The 16,741-nt window shown below is 37.3% G+C and overlaps 1 protein-coding gene across 1 annotated transcript in view; it reads right to left on the bottom strand.

The window, feature by feature from the left end:
* Window positions 1-1,699: 1,699 nt before the first annotated feature.
* LOC139951492 (uncharacterized) overlaps window positions 1,700-16,741 on the bottom strand; it is a 32,909-nt gene continuing 17,867 nt past the window's right edge. The window contains exons 7-22 of the mRNA XM_071950400.1: window positions 15,411-15,707; window positions 14,188-14,517; window positions 13,368-13,652; window positions 12,818-12,841; window positions 11,965-12,243; window positions 11,430-11,564; window positions 10,770-10,797; window positions 9,755-9,804; window positions 9,054-9,257; window positions 8,285-8,395; window positions 7,504-7,691; window positions 6,966-7,088; window positions 6,101-6,212; window positions 5,431-5,527; window positions 5,036-5,135; window positions 1,700-4,792 (exon numbers count right to left, since the gene is read on the bottom strand). Of these exons, the coding sequence (XP_071806501.1) occupies window positions 4,715-4,792; window positions 5,036-5,135; window positions 5,431-5,527; window positions 6,101-6,212; window positions 6,966-7,088; window positions 7,504-7,691; window positions 8,285-8,395; window positions 9,054-9,257; window positions 9,755-9,804; window positions 10,770-10,797; window positions 11,430-11,564; window positions 11,965-12,243; window positions 12,818-12,841; window positions 13,368-13,652; window positions 14,188-14,517; window positions 15,411-15,707 (2,441 nt within the window). The 3' untranslated portion in view covers window positions 1,700-4,714. The remainder of the gene's footprint in view (window positions 4,793-5,035; window positions 5,136-5,430; window positions 5,528-6,100; window positions 6,213-6,965; window positions 7,089-7,503; window positions 7,692-8,284; window positions 8,396-9,053; window positions 9,258-9,754; window positions 9,805-10,769; window positions 10,798-11,429; window positions 11,565-11,964; window positions 12,244-12,817; window positions 12,842-13,367; window positions 13,653-14,187; window positions 14,518-15,410; window positions 15,708-16,741) is intronic.

Here is a 16,741-nt window from a genome sequence, read left to right as displayed (position 1 = left end):
TTTAACACATGTCATGCTGGTTGTAATTTTCTCAGCAATTCTGCAGTTATTCGTTTTCCTAAAGCGTTTTCTGAACTCAAACCACAAACCCGAAACTCTTTAATTCTTCATTCCTTTCAGACGTTTCGTTCCATCTTGCGAGATAATTTAGCCAACTAAGTTTATTTTGGTTCGGCCCGGTAGATGTTTGGCCTTGATCTTTCCTGAAGTTAAATTTTTACATGTGCACATTTTTATTTCGTCTTTTTATTGTCTTTGTTATTATTTTATTACCCCCCCCCCCCCTCATTTTAACTCGTATTGGTGTTTCTGCTTATTTTTTTGACAATATTTAATGGTCTATGTACTTTTTAGTTGGTTAATGTACTTTTTTCTAACAGAAATTATAGTGTTCACGGATTTACATTGAGCTTGCAGGGTTTGGGGATGGTGATGGTGGAGGGCTTCCCTTGGAATGTTGCTTGCTGGTGTGCTGTGGTTTTTGGGGGATGGGTGGGGCAATGTCGCAGAGTTTTAAAATGTTCGTCTCAGTTTTGGCGTGTAGGGTCGTATTGGCCAGTTATGGGATGTTTTGGTATAATATCATGGCTGGTTGATGGGTTTTGCATGCTAAAATAATGTTCGTCTCACTGAGACGAAACATGTTTTGTGACTTTTTTTGCTCATTTCTCAGGGGCTGCAGTTCCTCGGTAAATGGTATTTCGGGGGAGGCTTTCTACTGTCATTGTCTTCAGGCCCTGTAGGTTTGGTGTGAATCTGTGGACATTTTGAAAAAGTACCTTGTGTATATCGTTTGTGTTATTGCTTTTTACTTGCCATCTTTTGTGTAAATTTTTACTGCAATTTTATAATGTTTAATGTGTAGTATATAATGTGTATCTTTTATGAGCTAGGTCTGGGAGAGCACATCTTTTTTGATGACAGTTTTTGGACTTTTGCCCTTCCCTGGACGGCCTGTGCTTGTTTTATTGTTTTGCTTTTTTTTGTCCGAAGAATTAAAATAAAATAAATAAATAAAATAAACAACTTTCACTGTGAATAACACTACAAGACCCACCAGTTATCTGTTTGGCAGAAAATACTGTACAAAATGTCCACGTGGTTTTCAGGAAAGGCAAGCAACAGCTGACTACGTAACAAGCAATATGCAACTGTGGCTGGTAAGCCTATTTTTATCAAGGCAGAAATGTAATGCTAAACAAATTGTTGTGCCTAGCAGCTCTATGAAATTGGGCCCAGTGGTTTTTCAAATTAATAGAAACTTTGATTGGCTATAATGTTCCCGTTTTTATGGATCCTTCCCTTAATCCATTCCCCCCATTGTCTATAAAAGGAAATGTATTTTTTCCGCCTCGCAAGAAGGTTCAGTTTGGATCGAAAACTAATTATAAAAGGCCATCTACCCACTCATTGCTGCACGAAGCTTTTATATGTAATTCTACACGCCATTTCATTTTTTATTTATTTTTTTACAAACAATGATGATTGTTAATTTTGCTCATGCAGTTATTTTGATATACATATTGGACAACTTTCATTTTATATGGCAACGAAAGCGTTCTTTCAATTATACACATATATTTGTTTGTTGTCAAATTTATTATTTTTAAATACAAGTAAAATAGTGGATAAAATGATTTATGTTATGTGAATAACATCGTTAAATAACTAGTTTACAATTGGCGCCTCATACGACACAACGTGCAGACAACATTCAGCTTTAGATTTCGCATCCAAGACGTCGACTGACACGTGACTACATCTTGCTGTGGCTTTGCGCATGCGTCAAGTCGTCACCAATGTTGTCTGCACGAGTTGAGGACCCCAAAACTGTGGTTTTGACGTACGTTCGGAAATACCACAGCCGTGCTGGACGTGAACGTAGCCTTTATAAAGGCGCACGCGGCACCTAGATGTCACTCATGCCACTCAAGAAAAGAGAAGAGCGAGAGTAGCGACGCAGCGAAGCGCCTTCAATAAAGGCTAACGTTACAACGTGAACGAAGTCCGCGTTCACTTAAATCTAAAGGTCCCTATTGGCTACGCACCTTATATCCCTTATAACTATACCCTGCCTATATAGAAGGATAGTATTTAAAAGCAGTGGACGCTATTGGTACCAATTCAAAATATTTGTAAGCATAAAAGCTTAGTTGGTAACGAGCAATAGGGAGCTGTCCAAGAGTGTACATTTTCTCAAAATACATTTTGAGAAAGGGCTCCCTCTGAAGTAACGTGGTTTTTGAGAAAGAAGTAATTTCTCAGTAAAATATTTGAACTGATTTCGAGACCTCACGCGTAAAGGTGTCCATTGTCTTTAAGGTGATTAAGCCAATAGAAAAAACGATCCAGAGACCAGTCTCCACGGTGAGATTAAATCTGCAAAAGTTTCATTGAAATGCTAATTTAAGTTATTGTATTGTGCAGTTTTATTGGTATTTTCGTTGTTTGTCGATAATTAAGTTGAGATCCCACATCATTACATTTACATATTATCAATAAAAATTATATGATAAAAGCGTTTGGCTAACAGTTTAGGAGCGGACAATGAGTTGTAAAACTCAGTGGCAAGTAGTCAGTGAAGAGCCTGCTTTTGACTCATACTTATACTTCCAAAAAACATTAACAAAAATTTCATTGAACAATCCGTACTAAAATGAGCTATAACTAGTGTAAACACGTAACAACACATCAAAGACCACAACAAAACTTATACACCCTATGATCTTAAAAGTAACCGACACGATGAACATAAAACTGATTTCTGCAGTTACTCCGGACCGCCACTGAGTATTAATTGGGACAATTATCAATATAAGGGAAACCACTCAAACCATCTAGAAACACATGCTAAAAGATATGTGTACCTGAAAAATATTGTTGCAACTGCATGCCTCAACTCAAGCAGGAGCTTCTCTGCGTAAATAAAACTCTAGCCAGAGGGTTCATGACCATGCAGCCCTGTGATATTAACAATAATTAATCATTCTTAAAACAGGGTTATTATCATTACACTTTACAGCATACAATATAAGCCAATAAACTTGGGGGTATGAGTTTAAAAAGTTAAGGGGTTGCGCGTCAGAGCAGTAAAGGTATGTCATCACCAACAATCCATTAAACACAGTAATGGGGCCGGGTGGGGAATAAGCAAGACCGTTAACTTTATGGCAAACCCTAGCTCCTCTGACGGGTAGGACTTAAGCTCGAATAATAAAATAATATAAGCTCCATATCTCTGGTGTAATACAATCTCGAAAAACATATTAAAGTTGCAGCTACTCATAGTTGTTGTCGAAATTAATAACAATTACAATCGAACAATTTAGGGAAAAAACTCCGAATTCGCATGATAAACACAATTATTTAGTCCTGATTGGCAACGTTTGTTTTCACACAAATAACTTAAGAATAGTAAAATAACTGTTTTAAGTTCTGACAATGATTCAAAGACCTTCCCCTGCCATTCCGAGCCAGTGGATGTGGAGACCTCACTGATAACCGTACGAAAGATTAGTGGTCATCGCCAATCATTAATATTTATAAATATTTGTGTGTGATTGCGCCTGTAAACAATTAGAGGGATTGTGGATGTAAAGGCGACATATCTTTTAAGAACAACCCCTAGAGCAATTTCAAATAATGCGATAAGATTTTGTTTATAGCAAACGACGTTCGGAGATATTATGTACACGTTTATTGTTTAAAGCCACCTGGAAGAGGTATTTTTTCAAAATAAAGCTTTTGTCACTAATCTATGTGTTTTGATGAGTGGAATGTGAATAAACAGTTAACTAAGGTTTTAAACAATCAGTTCTTATGTTATTTACAAATTTAAGAGTAGACCCCGACCCGAGAGGGCGCTGTTCGTGACGTCAATCGAGGCAGACTTTGCCTGTAATGCGTAGAGTAAACACAATTGCAAAGTACATGTACGGACCAAGTCGTGACTTGTACGTTTCAAAAAACAAAAAAACAAAAAAAACAATTTCCGGCAATGCCGACCAGGTGTATTGCTGCTGAATGCAGAAAAACAGTTTTTGAAACAGGCAAAGTCTGCCTCGATTGACGTCACAAAAGGGGTAGGCGGAGTCAGCCCCCCAAACAACTTTATATATTTTTTAAATATATAAATCGTGACAAACAATTACTAAAAAAAATTGTTTTATTGTTCGTAAGCATATACTCTTATGTTTGAAAGGAAAAAAATCTATTTCCAGGTGACTTTAAATAATGTCTGACTGCACATCATTTCTTTTGATTACAGGAATTACATAATTTTCTAAAAGGGTCTTGGTAAATGTTACATGCTCGGGTGCTTTAGTTTTCGAGAAATTAGTAAAACAATGACACACAATTTAATACAAATATTGTCGTCTCAGTTTTAGGATGTTAAATGTATTTACCAGTTATGGTATTTTCCCATAATTGGCTAATTCGTGTTTACATGTACTGAAATAATTTTCGTCTCATCACTGGGACCAATATAATTTTTGTGACTTGTTTTACTAATTTCTCAAAAACTACAGCACCTCATCAAGTAGCACTTTAAGGGAAGCTTTCAAAATCAATCTTCAAACCGTGTAAGATGTAAATACATGTATATGGGCATTGTGTTTTGTTTCGTACAAAAAGTACCCATTGAAATCCTTTACAATTCAACCGCATATATTTTAAATCCTCGATTTACGCGTCACCATCACACATGAGAATTCTAAATCCGTTCGTGTTTGTCGTCTGGAACTGTGACCTCATAAATGATATCTTGGTAAGCCTTTATTGAGATACATTCCTGAAACAAAACATTGAAACATAAACAAACAAATTTAAAACCGGGCAACGATGAGCGAACTGAATATTTATGTGCAACCTGTAACACGGTATTGTGTGCGGATTGGTTGCAGTATTAACCTCCACATGAGTAATTGCAGATATCATAATACAACAAAAAATAATGTAAACATTTTGCATGGGGAAGTGTTTCTTAAAGGAAGTTTATCAGGGTCAGTGGCATCTTGATAAAGAATATGCTTACCCCGCCTGAATTCATGAGCTTGTGCAGCTCATTGCCGATTTTCTTGAATGTTGGTCGACGATCTTGCTCAACTTTCCAACAATTAAGCATCATTTTATACCTTGATAAAAACAAAAGGAAAGGTTAAGCTCCATAAGAGATAATAAAAGACAATCCTTTATTAACAAAATTATTTTGTTGTGTTTTTGCAACTTAGTTAAGTTACATCCTAAACTTTAAAAATGACGTTGGATTAAGAGTATGCTGGATATTTCCAAACTACCTTATATGAAAAACCGCAAATTGCAACTGATACTTAAACAAAGCCAATGTATAACGTGAGTGAAATTAATAATCAGTTGTAGCAAAATATTTTTAATTGAATGATATGTTTGAAAAGAAGCAAAATTACTTACAATTCTTCTTCACAGTGGTTTGGTTTTGGCATACGATATCCATTCTGAAGTTCGTTGATCATCATCTTGGCACTCATCGAAGGATATGGTCGAGCACCTGTTGATTAATTAGCACAAGTGCATGGGTTTGTGTTGTTGTTGTTGTTGGTTTCGTATATTTTTAGTTTGTTGGGATGCATGCATGCACATTATACGAATACAGGCTCCTAATTCTTCTGAAAAGGTTTGACATTTAAAAATGGAGCACTTTACGAAGTCATTCTAAACAGCTCGAGGTAAGGAAGGTATTCGGTGACAAGGTTAACCGGTCCCAAACGTAAAATGACCGGTCCAGTGAAACAGTGCCATCACTTTTGTCCAGACGAGAAAACTTTAATCTGCAAGGCGCTTTGTTTTATGGAACATTTTAGTGTGTCCTGATAATCGTCAAGCAATTTTACTGACTATATAAGAAGTCAAATTACTTTCAAAGTTCAACTGCTTAGTTTTAAACAAGTCAACCGGACGAGATGAATCGCGGTACCTGTCAAAGTGTATGGCTGGAAGTGCCTACCCGTTGATAAGTTGTAGCCCTACTGTAACCCATTTAACATTAGCCGCATCGAAAAAAAAGATAAAGTTCTAATAGTTCAGACACGTAGCTGCCGGGGATGAGATTTCGTCTGCTCACCAAGGGTAACTATTTCCCACAATAGTACGCCGTAAGACCATATATCGCTGAATGTAGTGTACTCGTCGTCGATAATAGATTCCAATGCCATCCAACGAAGCGGCAGCTTACCCTTGTAGAAAAGAGTACAATTTTAATTATTAGCCTTACAGGTAGCTTCTACAAATATTATAGGCAATGGACACTGTTGGTTTTGGTAACTACTCAAAGTAGTTATTACCGTAAAACCTCTCTCGGTATAAAACATTGTGAGAAATGGCTCCCTCTGAAGTGACGTAGTTTTCGAGAAAGAAGTAACTTTCCACGAACTTGATTTCGAGACCTTAAGTTTAGAATTTGAGGTCTCGAAATCAAGCATCTGAAAGCACACAACCTCGTGTGACAAGGGTGTTTTTTTTTCTCTCGTGGTTATCTCGCAACTCCGACGACCAATTGAGCTCAAATTTTCACAGGTTTATTTTATGCATATGTTGAGATACATCAAGTGAGAAGACTTGTCTTTGACAATTACCAATAGTGTCCACTGTTTTTAAACGATTGTGTATAATCTGTAAATATGTACTGAGACATTTATCTTCGCTCCAGAAGGAACGAAACAAAGTACGCCTTGTTAAATGCATCTTTACTGATTCATAGAAGGTGAACTTGTTTTAAAAAAAACATTCGGATGGTATTTTTGCTTTTTAACCATAATGGGAGACTTTGAATGGGTCACAAGGCAGCAGACTTACCAGGTCATTTTCCATTGTTTGCGTAGTTCTGAATGAGCATGCGGAACAATAGATTTACCTGGTAAGTCTGCTGCCCCAAGCGCCTCAAAAGAACCCAGGTGTTTCTTCATTCTCCTATGTATTTTCATCCTTACCTCAGATTGCCGTTCGTAGGCTCGAGTTTCGATGACATCTCGAGCGAGTCCAAAATCTGACACTTTGCAAGTCATATCTTCAGCCACGAGGATGTTCCGAGCTGCCAGGTCTCGGTGGATACACTGGGGCACATCAAGGTAAATCCAATAAATTAACTAATTTTTCAAATGTATGACAACTAATCCGTTTAATTAAATACATTGATCAACATAAACCACAAGGGAAACTGACTAGGTAAATATTTCAATGATAATTGTGGTTGAACAAAGAATTGATTGTAGTGGGATTCGAACCAACGACCTCCGGATTAATATTAACGTGCCGACCCTCTATAAACTGAGCTATCTAGCCCAAATGTTGGCGGTGTCCCTATTAATTTGTCAATATCTTTGTTCGTGGTGCCAATCAGAAGGCATACAATCGTATTCAATGTATGTATTGAAACATAGCATTTTTTTGTGCAACCCCTTTGTGCGCTTAACTTTGTTTGTAGAGTCTTAGTTGCTGCGTTTAAAATAATATTTGAAAAACTTTTACCTGCTGAGAACTCAAGAACGCCATACCATCAGCCACGTCATTAGCGAACTTCATAAGGTCTCTGGATGTAAGTGACTTACTGACACCGTGTAGGTTTCCATAGACCCGGCCTCCTTTACTGCGACTGTCTTTCAGTAGATCTTTCAGGTTACCTCGCGATAGATACTCAACAATGATGTAAGGAGGGTCTAGAAGAGCGAGAACAAGTAAAGCATTTATACCCGATGAGTAATTAATTTTGGAAATTGTTGTCATGTTTTATTGACAAGGGGCCTATAGTCGGTATTTCCTCTGACGGTAGCTTTCCTACGGAGCCCCTTTTGGGTCAGGTAAAACAACAATGTTTTCTTTTAAATTGTACTTCGTTCCCCTTGAATCATTTTGTTTCCTCAAAATCATTTGTTCCCCGAATAATATTTCGAGAGAACGAAATAGTTCCCAATATTTTGTGTACGAACCCACGCCCAATGTTACCTATTATGCAGGATAGACGATTGTGAGGGGTTGGTGGGGGCTTGCAGCAGGTCAATAGGGGGCTTACACTGATTTTTTTTTTTGAGAATCGGTAGCATATATCCAATAACAACAAAAGAGATCATTTATCAGGATTGAAATATGAGATGGGAATGGGTGGCCTGAGCAAACACCAAGTATTGGATTCCACATCCAACTTCAAGTTGAAGGAAGTCCAAGATGAGATTCAAGAAACACTGAATAGTTTTTGGAATATTAAAATACATTATATAATGAATGAATATCAATGGTTAACTAAAAATGTTACCCTTCTCGATGCAGAATCCGAGCAGTTTGACAACATTGCCGTGGTTAGGAATTTTTCTCATTAACTCAAGTTCTTGGATAATGTCTTTCTTTTCATTTGAACCAGCCCCATCTAAAACATAGGAGAAATACATTCAATTTGATTTTGAGGCATTTTGTTGAAATGAATCGATAAGAAACAAAACCTGTACAACTTATAATTAGACTTTCAAAAGTTGTGTACACTATCTGCATAATCCGTATTTTCAATGCTGAATTCATCATAGATTCTTGACAATTAGACACATTTGTTTCAAACAATTAACGGTGAAATCTGTACCTCCACGAAAACTTTTAAATTTGGTGCTATACTCTAGGGAAGAGTGAGGACGTATAGACTTATTTAACCTTTTTTTTTTCAAAAAAAAGTTCCGCGGTAAAGACTACACAGAGAACGGAACAGAACCCTGTTATAGTGTTTTTTTGTTTTTCTTGTCTCAAAAAAAAGCTTCCTTATCATCTTTTCATAAACTGCATATTTTTATGAAGTTGCCATACATGCAGCAACATTCTACTTGTGGGGTCAAAGCATAATACTATAATAGTCTGATTTGCAATATTGTTGCAATCGCCTTGGAAAGGGCTAACACCTCCATTGTTATGGATGGTAAAACATCGAAGGGGTATAGGGGGTTTGATACGTTGTTTGTTTTGTTTTGTTTTGTTTTGGGTCGGGTTTGGGGTGTTTTTATCGTGTTTTTTTTTTTTTCTTTTTAAACTTAGTTTATAACCTTTCAATGTTTTAACAGCAACTACTGTAATTGATGATTCTTCAATAAGACCCTTGGCTTCAGCAAGAAGCACCTGTCCGAATGCACCATGTCCAAGCTCCTTGCTGATAGTCAGCAGATGCCTCGGAAACGCCTTTTGTGTGGTCGGTAGATTGGCATATATCACATCTTTCTCCTGGCGCTCAGAATGTAAGCTGGTCATTTCTGAAAAGTCAATGTTTCAATCATTTTATCCTCTCACTTTGTTTATTATTATTTATTTGTTACATAAGGCTATAAAAAATGTTATTTTATTTAATTAATTTTGAGAAAAAGGCCTTTTGTACGTATTTAAGTCTACGTGTTTGAGCTATTCGTGTGATTAGTTCATTAGTTAAATTTCTTGTGAGACTTATAAACTGTGTTGGTTCTCTGCATACTCCCGGAATAGTAAAACCTCTAGTAAAAACAAATTTAGTATAAGGTACATCAGTGCAAAGTAAATGTTTTGTTTAGCAGCCAGTGTCCTAGGGAAATCTATCCACATGAGATTCTGTCACATGTGAAACAAACGTGGGCTGGAGGAAAAGTCCAAAGAGGATATCATCATCAGAAGTGTGAACACAGTTCTTCGTATCAGGGGAAAGAATCTCCTCCTGCCGTACCGGCAGTCCAAGTTATTCTGCAAAATTGTATGGCTTAATTCTGGTTCGTAAACCCACCTGTGACTCCTGTATCGCATTGTGTAGTTACAGCTGGACTTCTGCGTGCTCTGTTGAAATTCACAATTAGCAGAAATATCAGTTTGGAAGTTTTGTTTTGTTGTTGTTGTTTAAAATTCCTTTAAATTTTCTTTAATTACAATGCTGCCGAGGATAGTTTGTTTAGCTTGTCTACTTTAAGTTTTCAAAGATATATGAAGTTTGACATACAGAAAACTTTGTTATTCACGTTATTCGTATACCGAATACGAACCCCCATCCCCCTCCCCCCAAGATAAAGTTATTATAATAAGGTTGAGTTTTTACTCTTAAATCATGGTCTTAATTTTGAGCCTGAGGTGTGAATCAAATGCAACTTGTGCTCCTAGGCTGCCCAACGTGTTTGCATAATTTAATATTGAAAACAAAATGGAAACCTGCATTTGTTCCGCAGTATAAGAACTACACAATGACAGCTTTTAAATCAGCTAGGTTAAAGGAACACGTTGCCTTGGATCGGTCGAGTTGGTCTTTGAAAAGCGTTTGTTATAAAATGCACATGGGTAGAAAGATGTTGTAAAAGTAGAATACAATGATCCACACAAACATGCCTCGAAATTGCACGGTTTTCCTTTTACCTCGTCGACTAACACGGTCGGCCATTTATGGGAGTCAAACTTTTGACTCCCATAAATGGCCGACCGTGTTAGTTCGCACAGTTAAAAGGAAAACCACGCAATTTCGAGGCAAATTTGTGTGGATCATTGTATTCTACTTTTACAACATCTTTCCAACCATATGCATTTTATAGAAAACGGTTACAAGACGCTTTTTATAGACCAACTCGTCCGATCCAAGGCAACGTGTTCCTTTAAGAATGTTATACTTTGCCTAGAACTTCACACAAACATCAATAACTCAGGAAGCTTGTTTTTTTGGACTTCGACAAACAGTGTTAAACAAACCAAAAAGAGGGGTGTAGATTAGTAAAAATTGTTATCATAATTATGGACACACAGGGATTCCCTTCCATCACCTTGTTGCGAGTTGAGGTCTGTCTGTATCTGAAAACGTAATAAAAAGATTGTGTTAATCAAAACACGTCAAACGGAAACGATTAGGATCCAAATTTAAGAAGACACAAAGAACATTCGTCTGGTAAGCTGTCGATTGTCACTTCGTATTATAATTGCGAAGCTGTTTATCCTTAACCATCCATTTTGTGTGGACTCTTTCTTGACGATTTACAACAAAAAAAACTCTAACCACGACATAAACCAATTGATGACCAAACGTGTAAATACTTCTTGAATTGAAAATTGTAAATTTCCTTGTTTCTGTCGAAATTCACACATTTATTTTTGAGCGTGTAGTATAAATAAATTTCAGTTCAACTTTCTTTCTCATATTAGCATTAATTCCGATATGCCCTTGGTTATCAAACACAAACTCAACATTAAATTGCGTGGGTTTCAGGGTTGTGATCTTAATAACCACACGATTCGACTACCAACTGTTGTTAATATGTGAGGCTTAAGGGGGTAGATGCCAAGCTTCAAGTGCGCCCGAAGTTACCGCCTAATGTTGCCACCTGCTTCGATTTTAAGTGACGAGCCATAATTACAGACATATCATTATCGCACTTTGTACGTTCTCTCTGTGAAGTCAAATCGGGTGAATTGTAATAATAAAGTACCTTTTGTCATCTGGTTGTTTCGGGAAATCTTCATCAAGCACACCACGAGACCAATGATGCCGGTTAAAACCAACATGCCTCCTATTACGCCTACTACAACGACGACACTGGAACTGTCTTTCAAAGGGCTTGAGTCTTAAAATAAAATGTTAGAAAAGTTACACAAAAGAACTAAAATTTAAGGTAACAAAGCCAAGGAAATAAATCAATACAAATAACAAATCCATTACATCAACAAAGTTGTCCCATAGCTTTGAGGTGTTAATTGTGTTAATTTGCACAATCAGTTTCACTTTAAATGATATTTTTGTGGCAAAATGTTCTTTGATTGAAGAAGGTCAATTCAGACACTTGATGTTGTGGAAAGGGCATATTTTCTAGGGACGGTGTCATTCAGGAGGTTCTCCGTAATACAGTAGTATAGCCTAGATAGTCTTTTTTATAATACATAAAGTATTTTTACGTTGACAAAAATAATTGTAATTTCGTTTGAACATTAGGCATAAAAACAAGCGTTGTAAAATCAAAAACTTACCTTCATTAACTCCAGTTGGAGCACTACATATGTTGCCATTCATTTGGCAAAATCTCGCACGCACTTCTTCAACGGCCATTGCAGTCCTTCTTTTCCGTTTTAGGGGTTGTTGACAGTGATCAGATAGAAGCGCCACCCCATTGGCTTCAATACAGTTAAGACACTTCTGCCAATCTTTGCTTCCTTCATATTTCAGCTCGAGCTGAATGCATTCACCATTGCCCCTCAATCCATTAATGCTGACTGTGCCCTTGCCTTTGTCAAACTTTATAACAAAACCTGGTTCAAACAAAGGTCAGTATCAGTGTGGTTTCAATTCCCGGTCAAGACACTTAATCTGCTCTTGAGTAAGAAGGCACTTGTAAGTGATTAAAATCATAGATGCTTCTTAAAAAGTTGGGTGAGAGTGCATTCTGCTCTGCCAAAGGCTCCCAATAAAGTTGGACTTTACCCTACGTCCTCAAGGACTGTAGCAGCCCCATAGGTGGCAAAGTGCCCACTGTGAAGGTTGATTAAAGTCGATAGCCCAAACATCAATTTCAAAAGGCCGTCCAGCCTTTGTTAATAGTCGGGCAATCTCATATATACCTGGCTGGCTCATCGCTCTGCTCGTGCTTCCAATTTTGTGTCCCAACTCCACTGGCTTCCTATCCATGATCGTATTCCTTTCATGCTTTTAAGAAGCCTCTGTTAATTATACCGATGTTCATAACTTGGTCATCAGTTAACTGTATCAAACATTGTTTCAATTCGTTTGTAAATATATAAATTTAAAATAAAACTGTATATTATCCACATGAGTGTATTAGTAATTTGCTTATACAGATATATTTAAATTAACAAAATTGTTTACCTGTTTCTTCCGATGGTGACTCAGCTGATGACGAAAATCCATTCATATATTCAAGGGGGAAAGTAAACATGATTATTATCTCTTTATTTATTATAGCAGCAAAATTAGTAGGTGAAGGTTTTTAAAATGGCAGTTACAACCACCAGTTTATTTAAATTGTTTTCACACACTTCATTTAAACACAAAAAGCGACGAATATGTTGCACATTACTTGTTCCAAAGATCGTGTAATATTAACTTCCAATACTTATAATTGACTATTTCTGCAACTTCGTTTACTACTTGCCATCAAATGTCCTTAATTTTTCCCGCAAACTTCCTTAAAAAACGAAGACAAAGCCATAACAACATTAGGCCTATAACCACAAATATTTTGCCACATTATAACAAATATTTGGAACTTCAATTCATTAGGTATTTTCCTTTTTATAAGATAATTGGCAAATTTGAATTTGCGAATTTCACTTGAAACCAATCAAATGGACTTTGTGTTAAATGGGTTATTTTTCTAGAGAGGAAACAATTGGTATTACAAAAGACTTCTACTCACGTGTGGTGTACTCCACTATGCTGCCGGGATTGGTATTCTTCCCTTCGTCATTCTCAGCATAGACCTTGATCTCGTACTCTGTGTATGACTCGAGACCAGTCACGTTGTATGTAGTCACCTCTCCATCAATCCTATCGCTGAATGTCTCTGAGGAATCTGCAGTCTTCTTATGGCTGACATTAAACCACTGAGTCTCACCACCATTATAACCAGCTGACCATCCCACTGCTATTGAGCTTGAAGTACGATCAGTCATTACGACACCAGTCGGCCTGTTTGGTCTTCCTGTAAAATTCATGTCATTGTATTAAGATTTGAATATTTTATAAGAAAGCATGACGGCACCTTCAAGATGTTCAGTCTTATTGCAGGGGATACGTTAAAGGAACATTACAGAACTGGTTTTTACTAATGAACCATGTAAACCGGTTGCTGGTGGAAGCACTTTAAAGTCCTCCATTTACATAAACTGACAAACCTGTAGAAGTTTGACATCAATCAACCATCTGGGTCACAAGAAAATAGTGAAAACCGATTACACATTTTGCATAACATCGATTTAACAAAATATTTCAAGGGTTGTTTTCTGTTATAATCTTCATTAGCAAGCGATTGCCTCTGTGCCCCCTGGTCATTGCCTTGGTGCCCTTGAAATGCTCCAGTAGAAATTGACAATTTCCTCATAGGGTGCCCTTTTTAACAAGGAGAAAATACCTTTGTGCCCTTGCCCTTTTAATTTGTTTTTACAAAATAAGAATTGAAAGCCATTACCAAAGTTTGACCCCATCTTTAAAAACTCAAATTTGTATAATGATCTTACTTGTTCCATTAAGAAGTACCCTCAGCATGTCCACCTGTCCGATCCCATTAGAGCTATTGCATGTATAAAGTCCATAGTCAACCTCTGAGTTCACTCTCTTGATGGTCAAGCTACTGGTCACCATGAATCCATAGATGTCATCCCCGCCACTAGTGGTATTTTCTACTGTGTACTTATCCGGAGTTCTGGTGCTATTAATGACAGTGTTGTTTGGATCAAACCACGTCATGACAGGCGCTGGATTGCCGACTGCTTTACATGATAGGTTAGCATCTTGTTCATTCTTTGCACCCATCTCATTGTCCTCCTTGTTGGTAATATTAACCTCATCTGTAAATGGAAATCATTGACTCAACACATCGGTATTTTGAAAAAAATTCCATGCCCACCCAAGGTACTAGTGTTTAAAAACTTTTTGGACTTTTGTTTTTAACTAGGATTTGACGACTGTACATTAATATCAAAATGTGAGAAGATCAAAATTCACCCATGCCCAGGCCTGTATGTCAGAACGGGCAGAGCACTAAGGCATTTTCTCCTTGGTAAAATGAAGTACACCCAATGAGAAAATCAAAAATTTCTACTGGAGCATTTTAAGGGCACCAAGGCAATGACCAGGGGGCACGGAGAGGCAATCATTGCCTCCAGAAATTATCAGGCCTGCATGCCATGCTGGAACCTCGGAGAGCTTGAACTTGTCTCCCATTGAGCCGAATACAATGATAACCAGTCTACCCATTCTTGTATGCCACATGTGTACAAAAAAGTAGGGCAAAGCCCTGAGGTCAACAGGTAATCCCAATAACCACATGAAAAGGGATACTACAAGGCATGGTTCCCAATACCTGGTCTCCCTCTTTGTATCAGTCGAAAAGAAGCATAAATGTAGTACAGTTAGTTATAGTTTTGCACTCTACACAATGAAAAGTCTGGGTGGATAGCAACTCTACTGTGACTTCAATCAATCCTTTTTCATGCAGCTTTTTTCAAGGAATATAATATTTGTAGATGAACAGATCCTCTTTTCATAAACTACAAACATCACAAAATTTGTTTGAACAAAGAAAAACTCTTGTGGTTGATTACACGACAGTGAAAAATCAGATACTTGTACTATGTGTAAACTTCGTCATAGCGCCTGCAAGATATTGTAAAGGAGCAGGCTACCATAACAGTGCGCAGCGCAAGCTGATAACAGCCTTAAAACTAATTTACATACTTACAGTGTACTATGACAATCACTGATTCAGAAACCACATCAAAGTTACTTATTGGTATCCCATTGTTAGCTTTGCATCTATAGCTCCCTGCTTGATCTCTCTGGATATCACTCAATGCTAGAGTACTGGTTCCATCACTGTATACACTGCTAAGTACTGTACTGGAGGAGTCTAGCATCTCCCATATGATGAAGTTACTAGGTTTAGGATTAGCATCGGCAGTACATGTTAGGATGACTTCACTGCCTTCGATGACTGGGGTCTCTGGGTTGGCTGAGGCTTCAGTAAACTCTGGAGTATCTGTAAGATAAATCAAATCAATTAGAAATTCATAGAATGAGTACAGACAGTGACCATAATAATATTTTGCAATGGAAAGACAAGATAAAACAAATCATATAGAAATCCATAGAACAAACAGAACAATTACTTTCACTTAATAATATTTTGCCAAATTCTTTGAAGATCTTCTTCACTTCTTTCAAGATCTCATTGCTTTTTTTAGCATACATACATGTATGTAGGTAGATGTTGTTAGGCAAAGCAGCACATTTCAAAGGACACTGAGACAATTAACAGGGGCTCGGAAACACCGTTGCCTCTATGAAGTAGTAGGCCGTGACCCTTTAGGATCAACATTTTATGAGTAAAATTAGTTTTTTGTACTTACCAACGTATTTCACACCCTTTGATTAATGAGTTAATATTGGAGTTATGCTAAATTTTGAAGCAGTCTTGGAGTGTCAAACAAGGGGTATGTTCAGACAGCGTACTAAGTTAGACCCGAACCGGTTTAACTTTTATGAGCAGCAGGGGGTGATCGTAAAAATAAAACCCCTTTGCGTTCAGACAGCACCGAGTTAAACACGATCCGGTTTATCTTTGGTTTAAAGAGGTCAAAGGAAACGCGACCCCGTTACTCTAACATCCTGTTTATTGTCCTGTTCATTAATTGGTCACCGTGTGTTAACGTAATGATTACTTACGGAGGTCTAAAGATAAACCCCCTCCCTGGACGGTTTATCTTTTGTGGGTTGAACTCAATTCGGACTAACTTTAGATCCGTTCAAACACACTGAGTTGAACTCGATCGAGTTGAACCATGAGTTAAACCAACTTTAGTACCGTGTCTGAACGCACCCAAGATGTAATTTATTAGTTTTGGTTTTTACCCATACACCGATGTGTGTTAGCACTGTATACTCAGTACTTTCCCGCGAGTCCTGTAAAAAAACTATCACAGGCATACTACTCTGGTAAAAATGTAACATTTATTAAAGATGTAGTTTTATTCTTGCATTTTACTTCTTACATGACAAGTAATAAACCAAGAC

The sequence above is a fragment of the Asterias amurensis genome, chromosome 19 (genome assembly GCF_032118995.1).
Source record: "Asterias amurensis chromosome 19, ASM3211899v1".
NCBI lineage: Eukaryota > Metazoa > Echinodermata > Asteroidea > Forcipulatida > Asteriidae > Asterias > Asterias amurensis.
Note: the sequence above shows the minus strand (reverse complement) of the source record. Positions and strands in the feature narration are given on the sequence as shown.